This window comes from Lepidochelys kempii, chromosome 5 (assembly GCF_965140285.1).
Source record: "Lepidochelys kempii isolate rLepKem1 chromosome 5, rLepKem1.hap1, whole genome shotgun sequence".
NCBI classification, from domain to species: domain Eukaryota; kingdom Metazoa; phylum Chordata; order Testudines; family Cheloniidae; genus Lepidochelys; species Lepidochelys kempii.
In genome coordinates, this window is record NC_136384.1 from 16407947 (window position 1) to 16431595 (window position 23649).

Below are 23649 nucleotides of genomic sequence, written 5' to 3' on the forward strand. Positions count from 1 at the left end.
ATGGGGTTAGTCCCCATCTGTACAGTAAGACCAGACACTCCAAACAATACAGTCTGTGGTTTTTAAAAGAGGTCTTTAAATGTATTGCCACTCTCTCTTTCTTAAAAAAGAAAACAAAAAAAACCGCCGTTCACCAGGACAGATTCACGCAACATTTTGATAAGCAACGGTGAAGGATTCATACAGAATATATATTGCTTCCAGCAAACTTGCACAGAAACATCCCAGCAACTCAATACTATTTACATCTTAAATACAAAAAAAGTTCATGAGCTTGTTCTTAGCTAATCATTGGGAGAGTAAAGCTTCGCTTACCTTCATTTTTAAATACCTCATCTCCCCCAAAGGCATGCCATCTTCCCACCTTTTTACTAGAGTTAAGGAAAGCATTCTGTTGACTAGACAGTACTAAAGGATGGGACCTGTCAGCCTAATGGGAGTTTGATTTTTCTTCTCACTTGACTGACTTTTAGTCTTTCGTAATTATGACTGTTTGAGGACCTGTTGTAACAACGATCATCCACCACAACCTAAATTATCTATCATTTTTACTGTGAGGTTACTAGATGAGGTCAACATTAGGTCTCCCAATTGGTTGACTTCACCTAATTTACCTTGCAGCAAAGACTACTGTACTTGTCTCCACTAGGATTTTACAGCGGGATAGCTGACATGCGTTAGCTCTATTATGGTAAGATATACCTTTTATAACAATAAAGGCAAAGCCTTCACTACAGATAAGCTACGAGTTTTCTAAACGAGCAGGCTGAACTGGGTTGTGTCTCCCCTCAGAGGTCACTTCCTTCTCTGTATGTCTACACTACAATAAGACCTCTGGCATGGCCGCAGCTGGCCCGAGTCAGCTGACACGGGTGCATAGGGCTCTAAAATTGCAGTATAGATCTTCGGGCGAGAGTCCAGGCTCTGGGACTCCGCAAAGGAGGGAAGGTGTCAGAGCCCGGGATCCAGCCTGAGCCCAAAATATTGACACTGCAATTTTATACCCCACCGACCAAGTCAGCCGACCCAGGCTCCGAGATTGTGTTGCAGGCTTTTTTAATCGCAGTGGAAACGCATCCGAATAGACCTGGAATGGGAGCTGTGTTGATAGGGAATCCCCTCCAGTTCATGTATGCCTCCCCAGTATAGAAGCCATCTCTAAACAGGTTTTATTTCATTTTAAGTGAACAAAACGCTTGCAGCAATTCAGATCAGGCTCCAGAATTGAGGCAGACAATGGATTATTCTCACTACTGGACCAGGAAATCCCCCTCCATTGAAGGGTTTCAAACCTCTTCAGACATGCCCCAGCGACACAGACAAGGTGAAACAGGAAAGCACTGTCTGTTTTTTCTGACCCTGAATTCCCAGCATCTGCTAATATTCCCTTCTAGTCCCCAAGAAGCGCTTATATTCACTGAAAGGGTCAAAGAGCAGATGGAGCATGCAAGTAAACAGTTTAGAGTTTTGCACCAGCTACCCTAACATGTATTGCAAATGCTAATTTAATGCCAGAAGTTCAAAGTCTGTCTCTGTACTGAAGAGTCATCTCCTGCTGATTGCTGGGATATCCTTCTTCCGAGACAACTGTTACAACTCTGTACTGCAGTACAGTTAGTGTTTTGTTTGCAGTTTTTACAGATGAGGACTCTCACAATATCACTAGAGTAGTGTGCAACTGAGGCCAAGTCCACCATGCTTTGCACTACACTAAGCTATAGTGACAGAGGCAGATTTAACAAATACGAGGATGTAACCCTTTTAAATTAATTTCTGACTTGATGGTCAGTAGTGACTATAGGCGTATGTGGCTAAGGAAGGAAGTTCAGGCTGATACTGTTACTCCATTATTATCAGCAGCATTTCTGCATGAAGTTTAAGCTTCTGCTCTTTTTCAAAGCTCTCTGCATTACAGCCCGGCCTGTATTTCAATCTACACAAACTCTCACCTGCCTAAAGTTCCCCTCTGACTAGCCCTTTGCCTCCTTCACCTGCTCTCACACCTTGTGCCTTCCTTCATGCTCACCCTTGTGCTTGGAATGACCTCCATACTCACGTACATCAAGCTCATCTCTTCAAGAAGCTTCCAACCTCCCACTCTCCCGTCATCCACAGACCCAATCATTCCACGAAGTGTCACAATATTATGAGAACTACATATCTCTGTGTGTTTGTGCTCTATTTACTTCTGCCTACAGAGCTTGAAACTGAGCACTGGTCCAGCAAAGCACGTAAGCACATGAGTAGTCCCTTTGATTTCAATGGAGCTACTTACCTATTTGAAGTTAAGCATATGCTTAAGTGCTTTGCTGGATCAGGGTCAGAGTACTAAGCATCCTGCAAGACAGAGCCCTCACAGAGAAAAGCCCAGATCCTCAAAAGTTATTTAAGCACCTACGTCCTGCTGATTTCAGTGGGAGTTAGGAGCCTGAAGATCTCTGAAGATCTGTGCCTATGCTCTTTTGGGCAAGGACTCCCTGGTCAGTTTACTCACAGTGGCGTGCCTCAATATTAATGAGTATTGGCCACTGCACTCGAACATTTTAGCTCTGTATTATGTTTAAAAAAAACCTCACCTCATTCTTGGCTGAAAACTGCTACATTTGTAGCTAACTGTGGTCACCTACACTGAAGGGCAAAACATGGTCTGCAATGGTATTTAAAACCCGTTTGTTACCATTCAGCTCTGTAGCATTTCGCACCCATTTTGTTCAGGTGTAAGTGACTAACGAGCCAAGACAGTGGCCTGAGGGAGCCCAGCATTATGCCATGGCAATCTTGGATTGCATTCTTTGCCGAGTCCCATCACTTCTCCTTTCCCCAGCCTCATGCGAGCCTTTAGGTGAAACACAGTTGCTGCATAGGAGTTTAAAAAAAAAATAAATCACTTTTCACTAGCTTTTGGGGAAAAAACCCCAAACAACGCTTTGATTTCCAAAGGAGCAGGGACATATTAATCTAGCGCCAGGGCAGAGTTATTCCAGTGGCGTAATTGTGGTTGTTGAAAGATCTGACTCAGGGAATTGGCAGATGGCAGCCAGCGAGGGTGAGTGGCCACAAGCTGATTGTTAAACTGGTTTTACAATTCAGTTTGTTTTGTGAAAACCGGTGGGTTGAAAGCACCCATGCTTGAATGGAAATGCAGCTATGCCTACTACTGGACATGTCCTGGCGTATAAAGGACTCAGCCAGAGTGTTTTCCACATATGGAACTAAAAGCCAAACAGATACGAGCTTCACAGGCAAACCTCCTGCCTCTTCTGTGTGTGTCAATTTGTAATGCAGCAGCATTTAATATGGGATGCAGATACTGTTGCCAACCCTCCAGGATTGGCCTGGAGTCTCCTGAATCAGCATTGATGTCCCAGTGACTACCAAAGCAATCCAGGAAATTTTAATAGGATATTTAAAGAAAATGACATTACGTCATGTTTTGGGGGGGGGGGGGAGCGAGAGAAATAGCTTCAGTCAGAGTTGGCAACCCTAGATACAGAGGCAACTCATGACTAATCAATGGTCACATTCTGCCCTTAGTTATACCTGTGCAAGCCCATTAAAACCAATGGGCTTGAATGGGTTTAACAAAGCAGAATTTGGCCCTACTTTAACTTCTCTGCCATTTTTAGGGAGGGCTCCAGCTTGATCAGCACCATCTACTGCAGTAGGGAAGGAAGTGCCCTTGGCACAGACCTGGTTTATGATGAGCTAATTAAAGCAAGGATATTTGACATTTCAGTGATTTTCACTTCAGTGCTCACACAACTGCAGCTAATAACAAAAGATGATTTGGTAGAACCAATCATAATCAGCATTTCTCTGGAACAAGTAGCTATAATGGCCCTCAGCGTCCAAAGATGCAGATGAATACAGACATCATGTAACCAGCTCTTTCAATGAAAAGTGTTAATCTTTATACGACAACAAGCTGAGAAACACCTGAAGAGTGTTCCCCGCTCTTTGCTTTTATATAAACGAGCTACCTGCAATTGAGCTGTTTACAGCCGTCACTTTACTGACACAAGGAAATCCTGAACAGGAATTCAAGTCAGAAACAGTGCATCTAACCCCTTGAGTGCTGAACACCCGCACTGCCTATTTCTCATGTCATAGCATATGTCATTCATGTGATACGAGCTGGTAATGTATTCTCCTTGGGAACTGGGGAAGCTTTTGATCTAGAAGTTCTGGCCCCCTCATGGCTATATTCTATAGTCTCATCAAAACAGTAATAAAATGGAATGGTTACCTGGGGAGGTGGTGGAATCTCCATTCTTAGAGGTTTTTAAGGCCCGGCTTGACAAAGCCCTGGCTGGGATGATTTAGTTGGGGTTGGTCTTGCTTTAAGCAGGGGGTTGGACTAGACAACCTCCTGAGGTCTCTTCCAACCCTAATCTTCTATGATTCTATGAGAAGAACAGCAGACTAAAACCAGTTATTGAAAACTAAAAAAGGGAACTAAAGTACAGGCTGCCCAGTACAAGAGAGCTCTTGGAAAGACCGAAACAGGTAAGAGTTCTTTAAAGAGCCGTATGCTGCTCTCACTGAACTCTGTGGCAAAACTCCCATCGACCTGAAGGGTGCACAGTGAACCTAACCAAGTTTTTGTATTTTATAAAAACAAGTGAGAATAAACGTGTTTAATGATGCACAACCGCAAGAGAGGAAAAAAGTTAAAAACACGTCAGGCTTCCAGCACCATTTCTATCTCAGCAGTGTTGCCTGTGCTCCGAGTTTCCCAGCATACATGTAATGGCAACGTTATAGGCATTACAGGAAACAGGAACTGGAGACAGACTGTAAACTCTGACACAGGGACCATCTCATCTCTTTGTCATCTATTTGCCCCGTGCCTAGCACAAGTGGCAGGGAGCAGACTCTGGATATCACCCAACACAAAAGAAATTATATGCCGGAAGCCAAGTTTTAAAGTATGTGCACGTGCACTTCTGCATACACTTGATTTGCATAGTCAGGTAGGTCCCAGAGAGATTGTTTTTATTAGTTGCAAAAGTGAACACCTCCAGAAGCACTGCTAGCAGAGCTTGCAAATTCCCTAGACAAAAAGGGAGGGCAGACCTGCAGAGCACCTAAGCTCAGAGGAATGGAGATTAAGTGCCAGCTTTTGAAAAGGGCACCCCTGGGCAGCGTGTCTCTTCATTGTGTACAGGTGCTTCTGAAGTTGTGCTGTTTACTATGCACTTTTCAAATGATAATTTCTGGGGACAAAAAACCCACTCTTTTCCAAACATAGCAACAGCACTAGCCCTCAATGGGCTAAATTTCAGATTTCAGCTATTTTTGATGCATTTCTTGTAATTACTGTTGAAATATTCCCCCCTTCCCTGGTCTAAAACACCTGAAAGACATTCACCACCTGACAGACCAAATATGGGCATTTTCACACCAAAACAGAGACGTTTTCAGAAAGATATAAAAGCAGCAGGCTTTTTTAAAAGGGAATTTACAAAAGGCAAAAGTAGGTTTGTGCCCATTGTTGCTTGTTTATGATTTATAGAGAAGGCCTAGAAACCTTCCTTTCCACCCTGCTGTATCAGTAACAAGTTGTTATTTTTCTTGCAAGACTCTTCAGAGCAGGGGTAATCGGCGGACCCCAGGCCCAAACCGGAAAGCAATTTCCCTCTCAACTGCTAATTTTTCAGTCTCTTGTGATGTCACGAGACCACTAATATGCCAGCTCTTTAGCAAGTATATAAGGATGTAAAGATCAGGGGCCAGAATCTGATCTCCATTACACTCATGGAAATCCAGAATAACTCCACTGGGAACATTCCAGACTGACATCGATGAGATCAGAATCTTGTGCCTGAGGTTCATAATGTATACACATGGGGGAAGAGGAAGAAGAAAACCTCATCTGGCCTTTTTATATATCAGAGAATCCAACCCCCGCATCCCTCCAAAAAATACCCAGCAAGATCTCTCTTACCCTTACTGATGATTTCAGGAATTAAAGGTGAGGAGAGTGAATCTGCTTAAGTATCAGGTTTACTATTGCCTGTCTGCTTACTTCAAAGTACAACATCTCATTCTTGACTGAATACAACTTTTTGCCATGTTCTCTCACACACGTTTTTCCTCACTTTTTATTTTTTTTAAAGCAGAGATAATATATTCAACATAGCGAACTGTGCTTGGGAAAAGGTCCCCTTTACCATGGAGTTTAGCAAACCCACATTATGTCAACTAGGGCAACCAGTTGTCCCGATTTTATAGGGACAGCCCCAATATTTGGGGCTGTGTCTTACATAGGCACATATTACCCCACCTCCACCCCATCCCAATTTTTCACACTTGCTGTGTGGTCACCTTATTGTCAACACACAACAGTATCTATTCTGGGAACAGTGGTCCACAAAGAGCCAAGTTAAGTTAGTGTTTGCTCCAGCAAAGAAGCAGCCTTCCCTTTAGGGAGTGGAACTGCGTTGGCCGATATGCCAGCTTTGATAGTATATATTACGAGCAGAGCTGCCGAGATTAGCCAGAGGCTAGGAGGAGATTTGTATGGTGCTGGAAAACAGATTGTTGGTGCCATCAATTCTTTAGTGTGAAAGAACAGGGCGTAAGCCATCCATGTTTAATGTGAGCAAAACTCTACATTTTATACAATATGCAAAATTATTTACCATTTAACTGAGAGTCATGCAGAGACTTCAGGAAGTATGGAAAAATAGTTCTGCAGTTACTGCCCCAATAGAGCTAAAGATTAAATTTAGCTCCTTCCCCAACCCTGCAGAAGGCTTCCACATAATAGCATCCTCCAAAGTGCAAATGTTTAAAAGTAAAGTACACTGAGTAATCCTGGCCATCATTCTCATACAGCCAGAGCTTTCAACCCCTCTTCCCACCCACGCCTCATGAGCCTCATCTATGTTAGCTTTCTCTCCTAGAAGTCTCCGTAATCACACGATAGTTGGTGCAGATCCACTGGGGGTGTTGCAATGGTCGAAGCACTAGTACAGACCTGCTCCCAGACTTCCCTCCTGAACTTTGTAACTCCAACGGTGGAAAGGAAATCACAACATTCTACAGAAAAATGAATAAACCCCCATCCTCCAACACACACCCCATTTTTGCACTCAGTTTCACCATGGAGTCAGAAAGATCACAGCACTTCCGACCTGATTCAGGACAGCACTTAAGCACGTGATCAACTTTAAGTGCACATAAGTGTTGCCCTGAATCGAAGTCCAAAAGTCTCAAATATAATGAAAGCTGTGGCCACAGCTATCTGTTCTCACAGAGAACATGCAGAACGTCCTCTGCGTGTAGAGCTCCCAGAAGGCGCTGCATAGGCTGGTTGTTCTTGAGTCTGTTTTTTTCTTTTGCAAGGGGAAAGTTCTTGGGGGTTTTTTTCCAATAGATTAATTATTTCAAGCAGTCAGAGCCAGGTTCGGGCCTATTTAGAACTATGGTAGAACCTCAGCGAGGGTTGTACTGCTGTTATTTCTATTTCTGAACAGCGAAGTAATGCAGCATAAGATCGGTGCATAGATAAGAGTAGGGGCTTTAAGTTTTCCATGTGGTTCACTGGGGAGAGGGAATGGACCTTGAATGATTCCTGTAAACCTTGGCTCCAGTTTTAAGCCTTGTGCCTAACTTTAAGCACCCAAACAGTCCCATTGAAGTTAAACATTATGTCTAAGTACCTTGCTGAACTGGGGTCTTTAACAGGAGTTGTATTCTTTGGCCCAGTTTACCACCCGTACTGGGTAGAAGCTCTTCTTCTCACATTTCCTACAAGTGTACAGTTAGGAAAATAAGAGGCAATACCAACATGATTTTGAATTCCTGAGATAGGAGGGAGAAGTCTTTGTGATCTTTTTTTAAAACATTGTTTAATGCCTGCTATTTTGTATGTGACATTTCTTGTGATTGCCAGTGTCCCTGTGTTCATTTTGCAGCTATTAACAAGATTATAGTATTTTCTTATCCGCCTACACTGGGGGAAAGAGAGAAGTAGTGACTTTGAATTGTCACCAAACAGGGATGAGGAGAAAGTTCTGGCACAACAACAAAACACTAGAAGAATGAACGAACTCCAGGGTACTCAATCTTTCCCACCTACCTGCAATTTCCTGCTATCAGCAAAAGTAAAGAGGCAATCAATGAAAAATAAGCACAGTGGAAACCTCTTATAATGAAGTCATTTCTCACACTATGAGCCAAATGCAAGACTGATATGAGGTCCTGGCTACAGAGTCCAGCATTCTATGGTGACTGGAGAAGTGCAAGGCAGGGAATTTAGGGGCAGGCAGGCACCAACTATGCAGCCAAACTATGGTGAGCCAGTGCACCAACTATGCAGCCAAAACTCCACACACAGGGCTGATATCTAGAGTTGCCAAGGTGCTATAGTAGTGACTGTGTGGGTGTTTGATACTCTGATTGAAGGGAAGGCTGTTCCATCCCCCACAAACCTCTGAGCGGGCCTTGTGAGAGATTCCATCACATTTGTCCCCATGAACAGTGTTTTAGGGGATCAGAGTTCACCCTACCATTCTTCCACTCTAGTCCAACTGGAATCTTGCAGCCTAACTAGCTGAGAGGTACCAGAGAACAAGGGTAGCTACCTCCCACCATTTTAACTCTGCTCACAAGTCAACTCTGTACTTCAATGGAGAAAGAATTGCCATTTTATCTCCCCACCAAACCCCTCAATTGTTTTAAATAAATAATTGAGCGTGCCCACAACAATAGAATACAGCTAGCTGGAATCAACATTCCATTTGCAGTGCATGGCACGTGTGGGTTATATTCTCATGATCCTGGCTGAACTAGCATTATAACTCCGTCAGAGGCAGACACCCAACTCAAAAGGCATGAGTCAGTGCACAGCCAGAAACATATGAGTTCACATTTGTTACACAATTAAATTTTCATGTTGAAGGCAGATGGATTCTGGCATTTCTGGGAGCTGTACAGGCTCCTGTCCAGTTTCAAAAGCTATTCGAGAAGTGCCAAGATCCAGGCTGAAGATTTTATCACCCCGGAATTTAACCAAGACACCAATTGAATACATTCGTATTGAACCAATGCTGTTGTTATTGCAGGTAAGTTACGGCTGCATGTTCAACTACAAACCCTTCCACTAGTCACTGGACTATTATTTTTCTCTAATATTTCTGCTGCCAAGGCCATCATCAAAACAAGCTTCTTCAAAAAGCGAATTATAAATCTCTCCAATAGCAAAGTGTGAGCTAAGCAAGACGTAGAGACCCCAACATTGTGCAAGAGCAACTACATTTCTAAAAATTAGGTAATCCCATTCTAACAAACAGTGTAGTAATACCAAGTATTTCTGTCACCATCAACATCCCTCAAAGCAACAGCCCCTGTAGAATAAATATAAAATTAGAGAATTAAAAGTTAGCGTAAGTTTGGTTAAGGAAAGGCCCTAACTAGCAAATAAATGAAAGACCTTGAAAGTAATGAGTTGTAAAGTCAGAAGGAATAAAGTAGGGAGAGTGTATCTGGTTCTAAAAGTAATTGAAGAGGAGTGTCTAAAAAGGCAGGCCTCTGACCAATAGGGGTGCAGATGGTTTTAAATAAGATAGAGAATTCGTCTTAAAAGGAGCCAACATGAACCTTCCCACCGCACATACACATAAAGCCTATGTGAATCCAGGTGCAACAGATGCCGCTTGTTGGTCAGCGAAAAGGAGGGGAAGAAAGGCCTTGGTGAAAGGTAGTTGTAAATCTTACTGGCTTAAGACCAGAAATAAGAGTGAACTGTCTCAAACTGGTTTTTAGCTGAAGTCAGTACTTGGCAATGACATCACTTGTTTGTTAAATGGTATAAGCGTTTACTCTTAAAGGGTTCATTGCTAATATTTGCCTGACCACATTGAACCTGACCAATATAGGTCTAACACACATCTGGATATAGCCCATTTGCAAATATCTTGATCAAAGGTTTATAAATGTTTTCTTACTTTTTGGATGTAGTAAACTGCTGATTATTTAGGCTTCTTAGGCATGTTTAGAATAATTGTATAAACACCATTTGGCCTTTGGATTTAATGAAGGAATTTATGGTTAAATTAGTGAAGTGATAATATCCTGCATAATCATTCCAAAAGCATCACAAACAGTGCTAGAGATTAAAGGATAGAGCTGTTCTCATAGTTGCTTAGGTTGAAGCATGCCAGCAACTGGATGCCTTAACAAATTGGAAAGATTATTTTAATCAAGTAGAGCCAACCAGAGGTGCGAATAAAAAGGAAATCACCTGAATTATTTGCATTACAGCCAACACAAGTATTTATTGTCCATTTAAAGAGAACTCAGAAAAGTCCCCTTCTATCATTCTGAGCTTGCATGATGCCTAATTCACACACTGAGCCCTCTCCTGCTCCCACTCCCATTAAAACCAGTGAAACTTTTGCCATTGACTTCAACTGAAGTAGGGGAAGGCCCATTACTTGGCAGCCAAACAACTGCACTTTCACTACCTTTTGTTTTGTGCAATAGCTTGCCCTAGATTGAAGAGCTGTTTTGTGGATTACCACGTGAGAGACTCTGGTTCTTACCCCCTGAATTCATGGGCTTCAAACATCTAAGAGGCTGTACTTGGGTACCAGAGTCAGCTGCCATTAGTTCTGCAAGGACCTTGAATTGACCATTGATGAGCCACTAGATCCCAGCCTAGCCCTGTCTGCACTCCATACCCCAGAAGAGGCAGAGGACAGCAGCCATGGAGGGAGGAGTTAGAATCATAGAATATCAGGGTTGGAAGGGACCTCAGGAGGTCATCTAGTCCAACCCCCTGCTCAAAGCAGGACCAATCCCCAACTAAATCATCCCAGCCAGGGCTTTGTCAAGCCTGACCTTAAAAACTTCTAAGGAAGGAGATTCCACCACTTCCCTAGGTAACGCATTCCAGTGTTTCACCACTCTCCTAGTGAAAAAGTTTTTCCTAATATCCAACCTAGACCTCCCCCACTGCAACTTGAGACCATTACTCCTTGTTTTGTCATCAGCTACCACTGAGAACAGTCTAGATCCATCCTCTTTGGAACCCCCTTTCAGGTAGCTGAAAGCAGCAATCAAATCCCCCCTCATTCTTCACTTCTGCTGACTAAACAATCCCAGTTCCCTCAGCTTCTCCTCATAACTCATGTGTTCCAGTCTAATCATTTTTGTTGCCCTCCGCTGGACTCTTTCCAATTTTTCCACATCCTTCTTGTAGTGTAGGGCCCAAAACTGGACACAGTACTCCAGATGAGGCCTCACCAATGTCAAATAAAGGGGAACAATCACGTCCCTTGATCTGCTGGCAATGCCCCTACTTATACATCCCAAAATGCCATTGGCCTTCTTGGCAACAAGGGCACACTGTTGACTCATATCCAGCTTCTCGTCCACTGTAACCCCTAGGTCCTTTTCTGCAGAACTGCTACCGAGCCATTCGGTCCCTAGTCTGTAGCGGTGCATGGGATTCTTCCGTCCTAAGTACAGGACTCTGCACTTGTCCTTGTTGAACCTCATCAGATTTCTTTTGGCCCAATCCTCTAATTTGTCTAGGGCCCTCTGTATCCTATCCCTACCCTCCAGCGTATCTACCACTCTCCCAGTTTAGTGTCATCTGCAAACTTGCTGAGGGTGCAATCCACACCATCCTCCAGATCATTGATGAAGATATTGAACAAAACCGGCCCCAGGACCGACCCCTGGGGCACTCCACTTGATACCGGCTGCCAGCTAGACATGGAGCCATTGATCACTACCCGTTGAGCCCGACAATCTAGCCAGCTTTCTATCCACCTTATAGTCCATTCATCCAGCCCATACTACTTTAACTTGCTGGCAAGAATACTGTGGGAGACCGTGTCAAAAGCTTTGCTAAAGTTAAAGAACAACACGTCCACTGCTTTTCCTTCATCCACAGAACCAGTTATCTCGTCATAGAAGGCAATTAGATAAGTGAGGCATGACTTGCCCTTGGTGAATCCATGCTGACTGTTCCTGATCACTTTCCTCTCCTCGAAGTGCTTCAGAATTGATTCCTTGAGGACCTGCTCCATGATTTTTCCAGGGACTGAGGTGAGGCTGACTGGCCTGTAGTTCCCAGGATCCTCCTCCTTCCCTTTTTTAAAGATGGGCACTACATTAGCCTTTTTCCAGTCATTCAGGACCTCCCCCAGTCGCCATGAGTTTTCAAAGATAATGGCCAATGGCTCTGCAATCATATCCGCCAACTCCTTTAGCACTCTCGGATGCAACGCATCCAGCCCCTTGGACTTGTGTTCATCCAGCTTTTCTAAATAGTCCCGTACGACTTCTTTCTCCACAGAGGACTGGTCACCTCCTCCCCATGCTGTGCTACCCGGTGCAGCAGTCTGGGAGCTGACCTTGTTCGTGAAGACAGAGGCAAAAAAAGCATTGAGTACATTAGCTTTTTCCACATCCTCTGTCACTAGGTTGCCTCCCTCATTCAGTAAGGGGCCCACACTTTCCTTGACTTTCTTCTTGTTGCTAACATACCTGAAGAAACCCTTCTTGTTACTCTTAACATCTCTTGCTAAAAACCTAGTTTTTAGAAGCCAGTGTTCAATAGTCCATCAAATGCAGGTTTGTCTCCCCCACCACTCTGCTGAACAAAACTGAGGACAGTATTCACACAAGAGATAGTTAATTACTAGTCATCTCTTCGGCTGTTAAAGCCAGAGTTACTTGTACACTGGTAACTGATATGGATCAATTGTGGCCAAGTATCATGGACACACTTGTCTGAGCTTAGCAAGTCACTGGCTGCCTTGATAATATTGGGCCCTTTAATTAGGATGCAACAGAGATCTCTGCTGCCTAGTGTGGTTCCTAAGGGTATGTCTGCACAGCAACTGGGGGATGTAATTCCCAGCTTGGGTAAACGTGCATGTGTTAGCTCAAACAGAGGTCTAAAAATTACACCTCCCAGCTTCTGTGAGGGCATAACCTAAGATGAAGACAAACTTAGCAAGAATTGCCTGAGAAAGAGCAGAGGTAATATATGTTCCCAAAAATCTCCTTATTGTGCATCACTTAACTGCAGTACAAATAAGTTGGTACTAAGGCATACAGCTGTACATATTTATAGCAGTAGATTGGACATCAGCAGAGCTACATTCTCTTTCCATCTGTCAGTGGTTCCATATATGGCCATAGGAAAGTCATTTAACTTCTGTGTCTCAGTTCACCTGTTTGCACTTACTAACCCTCACAAGACTGTTTGCAAATGTTAATGAGATCTTCATGTGCTGTAAGCGATAGAAGTGCAAAGCATGACTACAGGCCATGTGACAGTGACATGCCATCAGACAATTACCTCCACTAACTCTTCTGAGATGTTCCAATTCAAAGAACAGAGTTTGGGACAGAAATGCATCCATTTCAAGGCTATTAACGTGGCAACAGACTTGTGACTTTTTCAACATTCTTGGTATGTTAATATAAGTAAAAATCTTCTTGGCTTAAAACAAAACAATCTAATAACTTCTAGTAAATTATGTGAAACATTTTTCCTATTGATTCATTGCAAAGAACCCGCAGGAATGACCTGCTGAGTAAATCTTTGTTTTGCTCTGCATGGGTCAACCCTGAACTCCTTAATCCAGCCAAATCATAGGCCAAGATTTCCCCAGTAAGTAGCACAGGACAGAGCCTCATGTGGGGCTTTCACAGACTGACATTATGATCCATAATGCCAACACCTACTGTAACACTGTGATCAAGATGTCTGTGAGAGTGTGGAGTCAGTAGCTGACCTCATGCTTTTTGTGGATGAAGGGAAGGCGTCAGGAGACTTTTCAATAGTGAGTCATGCAAACAGCTTCCTGTTAAAAATAGCATTGGATGAGTCCTCCAATAAAACAGGTTTGGTCTCCATTACATGGGCTATTACCCACTGAATCTGAACTATTGGATTTTCTACTTTGATGTTAAAGATAGACCTAAGCAGCAACGTTCAGAACAGAACTTCCCCAACAACATTTTGCATATAGGGCCCTCTCAATCTGATAGACAGGTTGTCTTACACAATTTCTCAAGAACCTTGACGTGTATACTTGGGGCCCAATTTACCCCAGTATTAATCAGTGCAGCTACGGTGGTGACTGACAATGGAATCAGACCCTTGGTTTTTCGATTTGTGAAGCTTTATAAACTCAGAGATGCGTATTAAAAACATCTGTGCTTGGAGATTTGTTTGCCAGGTGTATAAACAGGCCACTAGAACTAAATCAATAGAGCAGCTATCAGTTCTGAACTGCTAATTGTCATTAAGATTCTGCTGTTTTTTAAACAGTACACAGAACACTGACTTTTACTGCAAACCCAAATCACTTCAGAAGGGCCTCATCAAACCAGAGAAGAGATTTCCCCATGTCAGTGCTATCATCAGCATCTTCACAGGATGACAGTAGTTTATTAGCAACATTATAGAAGACCTTATAAGCCATTTTACTTTAGTTCAGAAGCCTAAACTTGATTGCTATTTGGGATTTCAACTCCAAATCAACAAAACCCAATTAGAGATATAAGCACCAAATGCCACTTTTAAAGGAAAAATGTTAGTCTCCTAGAAAGTCAATGACGACATCATCTCACAGCCAGGTCTTTTACATGTGACAAAGCTGATGCTATTTATGGATTAGGCTATTGTCCTCTACTAACAGGGAATTGGCGATTATTGTTCCTTTTTGTTCTGATCATGCTGTCAAATCATGCTGTCAGGCTCTGATAAGTGCACTTCTTACAATAGTCAAAATGTTTAAGGAAAAATAAATTGCTTTTTTAGTTGGACTTGTCACCCCTGGTGTATGGAATAAATGACCCAACAGGTCTTTCACTGTTCTAGGGACTTGATTCTGACAGTCCTTACTTCCACAAATTAGATGTTATCACACAAACAATCCCACGGAGTCCAAGGAATACACAAAAATTCACAGGATCAGCCCTTATAGTTCATGATTCCTCCTGGATCCATTTAGCACTGGCAGACAAAAAAAGAAGGCCTCTCAAAATTATGGTCCAACATGTCTCCATAACCTTGAAAAAATGTAGCAATACTGCACAGAATTAATCTGCACAACTGATACTTGAAAATCCACTGCTCAAGAGCCTGCAAGATGTTCAGAGGCATGCACAAGCAAGACAACTGGAACAGATTCCTTGAAAGAACTAGTTCCACTCCAGTGACTCCTGAGCTACCATGCTGATAATGATCAAAGCAAAAAATCTTAAAAATCCAATAGTTTAAAATGTCAGCACCTTTATACCCTTCCAGCAAACACTATTTGTAGGCCAGCTACATACAGCTTTTCACATGTCCATGTCCAGCAATATTTATAGCTTTCAATAAGAATATTCCCCAGGTTCTTACCCACTGAAATATTGTTTATAAAGCACCATGAACATCACAGCACAGGGACAGGATTCTCTGCCTGAAAGCAAGTAATCGATATTCATTACACACAATCAGCACCTTTCCTCATTTGAAAAAAGAAACAAGTTTATGTTCCCCTGTTAAAGAGGACAGAAATACCTATCGCCCTGAGAGGTGCACAGCACAAACTACATTCAGATGTATCACAGCTCATCTCACCATCAGGCCCTTTGAAAGCACCTGGTCAGGAGCAGGAATTATTGGCACATCCCTTCAGACATGGAAGAGGATGTGTCTGAAATCTTTCCTTCGGGACTCTGAGTTCTCCGAGGCAAAGACTGTAGCTTCATACATGTTTGTACAACACGAAGCTCAGTGGGGCCCCAATCCCAACTGGAGACTTTGGGCACTACCCACACTGCAAATATTAACAAGCATTTCCTATTTAAAATGGGAAGCAATTTGATACAAGCAGTATAAAACATCCAGAAGAAATAAAGATCTAGACTGTCAACAGTTATGTCTCTTTATCAGCAATATCCCTCCTAGAACGCCAGACACTTCATTACACTGGTCCTTTCACCCATCAAGCTTGTCCCACTGATTAAACATGAGCTGGGAAAAGTCCTAGTTATTTTCCCTGTATCTCTTTTGCTGCAGTATGCTCAGCCATGACAATTAGCTGACAAACATGCACGCTGATGTTGTTCCTACGCTAAGATACACTACTTTTTTTCAAAAGTAAAGAATTGTATGAAAACATGCACATTACAGATAAGCACATATCTCAGCTATAGTTAATGGTCAGTGTTTCTATCCTGACTATAAACACAGTTTAACAAACCTAACTAGGTGGAAAATGTTATTGACCTTCACCCAGCGAACATTAGTTCACTTCTCTCCTCTCCTATCAGGCATAGGATAATGAAGTTTATTTACAGCCAGATTCTGTCACCGATACTAATGCTGAATAGCACCTGACCCCTCCAGTAGACTCACTGAAATCAACAGGACTAAGGTGTAAAGACTAAATCAAAGAATGAAGTGCAAAGTGGCATAATCTGGCCCTTAACTATTCCAGCATTTATTACATTTAGTCAGCTACTCCCCACAGTAGTTATAATAGTTGGAGCAGCAGACATTATTTCCCCATCAGGTTATTGCATGTGAGGGAATAATGCTCCAAAAGATTAAACAATTAATTTTTTATGTACCAATTTTCTTTTTGCACAATGGGTCAATAGTATACAGAGTGATCAGCAATAAGCTTTCTGTATCACCAGGTGCTTTTATCCAACTGTAAAGTGTATGTCAGACATCTGTCAGCACCTAGGCAAGGTAACCTCAACACCACATACAAGAATATCACTTAATTATTTTCTTTTCATTGCAATGTAAGAATTAGAGGTGAGTTTTGATAATACTGCTAGTGAACTGTTCTTGCATATGCCCTAAGTATCAGAAAACAAAATTCTTATTAGAAATATTTATGTTACCTGTAATAGATCATTATAAGGATAGATTTTAGGAACAGCAGAAACCAGAAAATAATAATTTATTGCTCATATTTTTAAACAATTACAGTACCTTTAGTGTATGTTTGATGTCAAATTTTCAGAATTTCTATTTTTTTAAAAATAGTTGCAATCTCCAGCAGTTCAGACCATGTATTTATCCACTAATCAAAAAAAAAAATCTAGTGTATGAATCTCTGTTCATCCAACAAAAACCATATTTGGCTAAACAAATCAGATAAAGGCTTTCACAGGTGATCACTCAGACTAAGACTACAGTACAATGCATCAAACCCAGGTCTAACGTTACCTGGACAGGAATTCAACCCAGTACAGAAAGCCCATGAAAGACCTTCTATATCACATCATCCCCCAACTTATTCCTTTAGGCTGAGATATATGCCAGAGTGCAAGGCTAGCAAAAGGCTTATGCACCACTTATCTTAATCAGAAGGTTCCAGTAATTCTTGTACCGACCTTGTGCTCAGCCATAGTGAGCATGTTGGTATAACAAGCAACTGGTAGACTGTGGAATCACAATACTTGGCTTAAAACAACTTTGCTAATCTTGCAGTTCAAATGATTTAGTTAAAAAATGTAAATGGATGGCTCTCCTAAAGAAAGATGTTTGGTACAGGGTGAAGAGCTTTAGATAGCTGAAACGGGAAGGAGGAGAATGAAAAACGAAACCAAACAACTCTCAGATAACACCATATTTACAGTTTTCCAGTCTTTCCCTACAAAAGTCTCCCCTAGACCAATATGTTAAACCAAGAGTGTTAAAATGGGAACGTATGTTCCTCTCTAAATGTTTCCCATTGCTAGTATTCTAATATTGGCAGGTCTGCTTCAAGAACATAAAAGAGGTCTCCAGAGGGGCAAACTTGATTTTATGGGGTAATTTATCATCATCCACATGGGGAAAATTTGCATAGGGGACAAGAAACTCCATTAGAGCCCAGTCACAAAGTTTCCAGACAATCATCCCATCTTGGACATCCATCAAAGATCAGGATCATCCATATAGAAGCCCAAGGCCCCATACATTTTCCTGATCCCCAGACATATTTCAGTCCCTGTAACACTCCCAGCTGGCTGCAACCCTCATCCCCATTCCCTTCTGGGATAGAAGAATGAGTGGGGAAAGTTTACATAGTGGAGGAACAAAACAAGATCATGCTGATTGAGTCAGCATGACTCTCCTTGGTAATACCTGGGTGGTTCTGGGAAAGGACAGCATGGTCCATGGAACTACCATCTCCCTAGTCCTGTTCCTCCTGACTCGCAGAATCCAACCGCTGCAGCACATCCATAGAGGTAGAGGAACTTCATAGGGATTAGGAAGGGACAAGGCCACAGAGCCAGCACTCTCCTGTCTCCCCTGCTTGCAGAAGTGAAAGTATCCAGTCAGATGGGTGGGGGATAAGCCCACTCAAACACCATCTCTGAGGATGTAAACAGGAGAATAGGTTTCAGAGTAACAGCCATGTTAGTCTGTATTCGCAAAAAGAAAAGGAGTACTTGTGGCACCTTAGAGACTAACCAATTTATTTGAGCATGAGCTTTCGTGAGCTACAGCTCACTTCATCAGATGCATGCCGTGGAAACTGCAGCAGACTTTATATATACACAGAGAATATGAAAAAATACCTCCTCCCACCCCATTGTCCAGCCGGTAATAGCTTATCTAAAGTGATCATCAGGTGGGCCATTTCCTGCACAAATCCAGGTTCTCTCACCCCCTCACCCCCCTCCCAAAAACCACACACACAAACTCACTATCCTGCTGGTAATAGCTCATCCAAAGTGACCATTCTCCCTACAATGTGCATAATTAAAGTGGGCCATTTCCAGCACACATATTCACCTTTCCTTGAACATCGAGCATATAAACATTAAGTAAACCAAAAACCCAAACAGCAATGTCTGCAAAGACACCCCCCACACACACACACACACTATGTGCACCCACTTACAATGTTGGTTCCCACACAGAGCGTTTATATAGGATAGAATACATGTCAATAATGTGACTGGCTGTGAAACAGAGAAGACAACCCCACTCCAAACTGATTTATTTTAAAAAAACAGGATGTGTTAAATTTCTCTCTTTTAATAGACTACCCACCATATATTATGGGATTAAAACAGCAGCATTTTGTGGATTTTAATAATTTTACTTTACGTTGCTTTGCCTAGTTTTACCATTTCTGGAATGTACAAGTTTGTTTTATTTTGTTTTGCTTAGAGGTTGTTAATGAAACCTGCTGGATATACAAGCCATAATTTTTATGTTACTACTTATGCTGATATACACCAAAGCTAAAAAGCATTTTGCTCGTGACTGGTCTCATGAGAAACATCTTATTTCTGAGACTATCCCAAGGAGGACATACAACATTAATTCACTCCAGCAGACAGCACAGACAATATAAGGCAAGAGACTCAATCTAAACTAGACATCATCACTAAGCTGTCCCCACTTCAGTTCATCTTATATTGACAAGGCTTCTTTTTTAAAAAAGAAGTTTGATTTTTTAAGAAACCCTATGTAGGTGCCTGATGCAATAAAAACAAAGTAGGAACCATGAGCCTCTGTCCCCTCCCAATCTGTGCTACAGAAAAGGAGGGTATCAGTTTAAAAGAAAAAAATAAAATATAATAATAGGAGGATTGTCAAAAGTTGCTGAGTTGGTTCCCCCCCCAAAAAAATGCTGACTAAATCTCTTTCTGGTGTTTACAGGTTTCAGAGGGGTAGCGGTATTAGTCTGTATCAGAAAAAAAAAAACAAGGAGTCCTTGTGGCACCTTAGAGACTGACAAATTTATTTGGGCATAAGCTTTCGTGAGCTAAAACCCACCCACGAAAGCTTATGCCCAAATAAATTTGCTAGTCTGTAATGCGCCACAAGTACTCCTCCTTGTCTTTTCTGGTGGTTGTTTCAGTGAGACTCTGTCCTTCCCCAGTGCAAACAGTAGCTAGCCTGCTGCAAGTTTCCCAGGTAGACTCAATGAGTCGCACACACCCCACCTGAATGGTAAGGAACAAGCACCCTCAGTGCCAGGCAAGGGACCATCCACATTTCCTACATGATCCAACAACCTGAGGAGAGGGCCAGGCCCAGCCTGCTTCACCAAGCCAGCACAGAAGAAGGTACAGGGGCATTTTGCTTTAGAGCCAGCAAAGCAAATAGCCAGCATATTAAACGTCAAGGCTGTCACCAACACATACCGCTTGCCACTGTTTGGGAAGTGTCACCTGTCCCTAACCTTTCATGTGACAACTGCAGCAACAACTCTGACATTCCCCTTCCTCCTGACACCTGTTCCGGGCTGTTCCCCCGCCTACGGCGCAGCCCAGCCTTTGCGTAGTTACCTGATCCTGCCAAGTTCAGCGGCAACAGACAAGGCTTTTCCTTCTAAGCTTATCCAGCCCGCTTCCCACCTCCCCGCATTCATTAAATCAGGTCTCTGGCGCCATAAATGTACACAACCACTTTCCAGGGAAACGTGACCGATTCATGATCACTCGGCTTTTATGCCGATGAGTTCTCCCCGAGCCCGCACACTCAGCGCCTTTCAGAGGTAATAAACGGCCACCCATACACACAGGGTCGCCACGACGGCCCTGCCGAAACGGCTTGGAGGGGCCGCGGGGAGCGGGGGAAGGGGCCGCGGGGGGAGCCGTGCAGTGCCCTGGGAGACGGCCCTGGAGAGATGCAGGGGCGAGGGGGGCAATACACCGGGCGAGTAGGGGAGGGAACGGCACGGCGGGTATTGTAGGGGCGACGGGGGGACGGGGACGGCACCGCTAACGGCGGAGAGGGACTGCCCTGCAGCTGGCGTGGATGAAGGAGCTGGCCCCGCAGGGGCACCGGGCCTCAGGGAGCAGGCAGCCGGGCCAGGCGAGCCGCACCCCGGCGGCGGCGGGAGGCCGAGAGGGCCGGTGCGGGCGCCCAGCTCCCCGCGGCGGAGAGAGGCAGCCAGGTGCAGGGCTCCAGGTGAAGCCCTGCGGCCGCCGCCGCCCTCTCGTCTCACGGCAACAGAACTTCCGAGCGGCTTTAAAACACGCCCCGGCCAGGCTGGAGCGGGGCGCCCCCGGAACCCAGCAGGAGCCCGGCTCGGGTGCCCGGGAAGGGCAGAAAGCGCAGGCAGCCGGTAACAAGGCGCCGGGTCCCGAACCCCCCGCTCCAAGGGGCTGCGGCCGGCAGCCAGCCCGGGGGCCTCCCCCAAAGCGCGCACGGCTGGCGAGCAGGGGGCTCCCCCGGGGTAGGGGTGGGGTGTTCTAGTCTCTGAAGCAAAGGCCCCGGCCCCGCTCACCTTGGTGTAGAGCTGGGAGACCGACATGTCCTGGCCGGGACCCCAGCGGGGCGCAGCCCGGGATGGAGAGCGCGGTAAGCCGGGGGGGTTCAGCCCCGGAGCATCCAGCCCCACCGCGAGGCTGCTAGCGCCGAGGGTCCCGGCTCACACGGGGCCGGGCGACATGGCTGCAGGGAGCGTCCGCAAATCTCCGCTCCGGGGCTTCTCCCGCTGCGCAGCCCGGACGCGACCTTCGCCCCCGCCGCCGCCGCGGCTGAAGTTATTTATCAATCGGAGGAGGCGGCGGGTGGACGCGGCAGGTCCAGCTCCGCCTCGCGCGCCGCTCCCAGCGCAGGTATGGGGAGGTGCGGGGCCGCCCGCTGGCCTGGCTCGGCAAGCCGCGAAGCGGGGCGAGCAGCGCGCCCAGCCCGGCTGCGCTTCTGCTCCCAGGTGCCGCGGGTGGGACCATCTGCGTCCACGGCTCCCGGGCGCGCTCTCCCTGCACAGGGCAGGCACCCAGGTAAGGGCCGCCCCCTGCTGGCCAGAGCGCAGCCCCCTCCTTCCTCCCGAGAGGGCAGGGCGCCGCAGCCGCGCAGGCCCGGCGGCGTGTGGCCGTCCCCGAGTGGGGGAAGCGGCTTGAAATAATGGGGGGCGGTTCAGTTCTTCGCCCCGTGAAAAGTTTTCCTGCAATAACCCCGTTTCACGTGTTGAGGTCACGTTTGGGTCGCTGAGGATTGTCCCTGCCCATAGGTGCTGGAGCAAGGGGTGCTGCTGCACTCCCCTGGCTTGAAGGGGATTCCAGCACATACAGGGTTTACAGCTGGGTTCAATGGCTCTCTGCACCCCCTGCCCCTGGCAGAGACTGTTCCACCCAAACAGCACGCTGCTCAGCCTGTCCTGTGAAGTTCTCCCCCTCACCCGGGACCTGTTTGGGGAAATTGTTTTTGTTTGTTTGTTGTGGGTCCAGTAAACGTTATTGGGGAGGGTTGTTTGGTTGGGGGGTTTTTGGTTTGCTTTGTTGTTGTTTTGTTTTTTCTTTGGCTTTGTTGTGTTTGCTTCTTTGCTCACCCTCCCCCCATCGTGGAACACCATGGTAAATAGCTGGAAATGAACCAATGATGTGCCTGGTCTAGCAAATCTTGCTAAAGCTGAGCTAAACAGTCCCTGCCTAGAGTGGCTTTTACCACTGCTTCCTAAGCATAGTTCAGTAGACAAAAAGCCTGATCCTGCTCTCTCTTAAATTGGTGTAAACAAACCAGGGTTAATGCCACTAAAATGAGTGATGTTACAATAGCATAAAACTATTGTGAGAGATGAATCAGGGCCTGCCCTTTAGAAAGTACCAGATTACATCAAATGGCATGTTATTAAAAAAAAAAAAAATCCTGTGTGGGAAGGATGATACCTGTGAGATGCCCCCTAAATGATCTTTATACCCCACAGCCCACACATATTACTCAGCTGAATGTTGCTGATGTGTCAGTTTTTTATACTAATGAACAAGGTAGTAATGTAGTAACCAGCCATCTATATATATATCACAGCCTTTATCATGGTAAATTTATATCTAAATTGAGCAGGGTTCCTCTGCTGGGTCTAATAAGGTGCATTTGGGGGATCTAGTATCTTTAACCAGAATGCTCTTTCATTTTCTCCTTCCATCTCATTTGGAATTTTGCGTATTTTCCCCTGATCACCAACCATTCTACAAGCAGTATAGGCCCACTGAAAACTGCCTCTTGGCTGCTGGATTCTATATTGAGCCAGTACTTTTAAGGAAGATTACTTTCCTATCACTCTTTCTTAAAATTACTAGTAAGTGATAAGTCTTTGCCTTTAAATCTCCGTATCTGAAGATATCCTCTCACAGGTCTCAGTCTTGGGTCTCATGCTCCCAGCACCAGCCATGGTTGAATTCCCCTAACTCTGCCTCCCTGGGTTAAAAGTCCTGTGTGTTAGTGGAGTTCTGCCCTTTCTCAGACTGGGAGCATGAGATCAGAGACTGAGACCCTGTGATGGCAGTCTCTTTAAAGAAACTGTCAAGGTTCCTCCCCCACTCTGAACGCTAGGGTACAGATGTGGGGACCTGCATGAAAACCTCCTAAGCTTATCTTTACCAGCTTAGGTCAAAAACTTCCCCAAGGTACAAAATATCCCACCCTTTGTCCTCGGATTGGCTGCTACCACCAAACAAATACTGGTTATTGCGGAAGAGCTGTTTGGAAAAGTCTTTCCCCCCAAAATACTTCCCAAAACCTTGCACCCCACTTCCTGGACAAGGTTTGGTAAAAAGCCTCACCAATTTGCCTAGGTGACTACAGACCCAGACCCTTGGATCTTAAGAACAATGAACAATCCTCCCAACACTTGCACCCCCCCTTTCCTGGGAAATGTTGGATAAAAAGCCTCACCAAATTGCATAGGTGACCACAGACCCAAACCCTTGGATCTGAGA

The 23649-nt window shown here is 44.6% G+C and overlaps 1 protein-coding gene across 5 annotated transcripts in view; it reads right to left on the reverse strand.

Annotated features, from left to right (window-relative positions):
- The window catches only part of MYO5B (myosin VB), a 374454-nt gene extending 352761 nt beyond the window's left edge, over positions 1–21693 (reverse strand). For 3 of the 5 annotated variants that reach the window (XM_078852708.1, XM_078852707.1, XM_073343525.2), the window contains exon 1: positions 21216–21692. In XM_078852708.1, coding sequence (XP_078708834.1) covers positions 21216–21242 — 27 coding nt within the window. In that variant the 5' untranslated portion in view covers positions 21243–21692. Of the gene's footprint in view, positions 1–21215 lie in introns of all 5 variants that reach the window. The other 2 variants (XM_078852710.1, XM_078852709.1) reach the window with 1 other exon arrangement.
- Positions 21694–23649: the final 1956 nt, after the last annotated feature.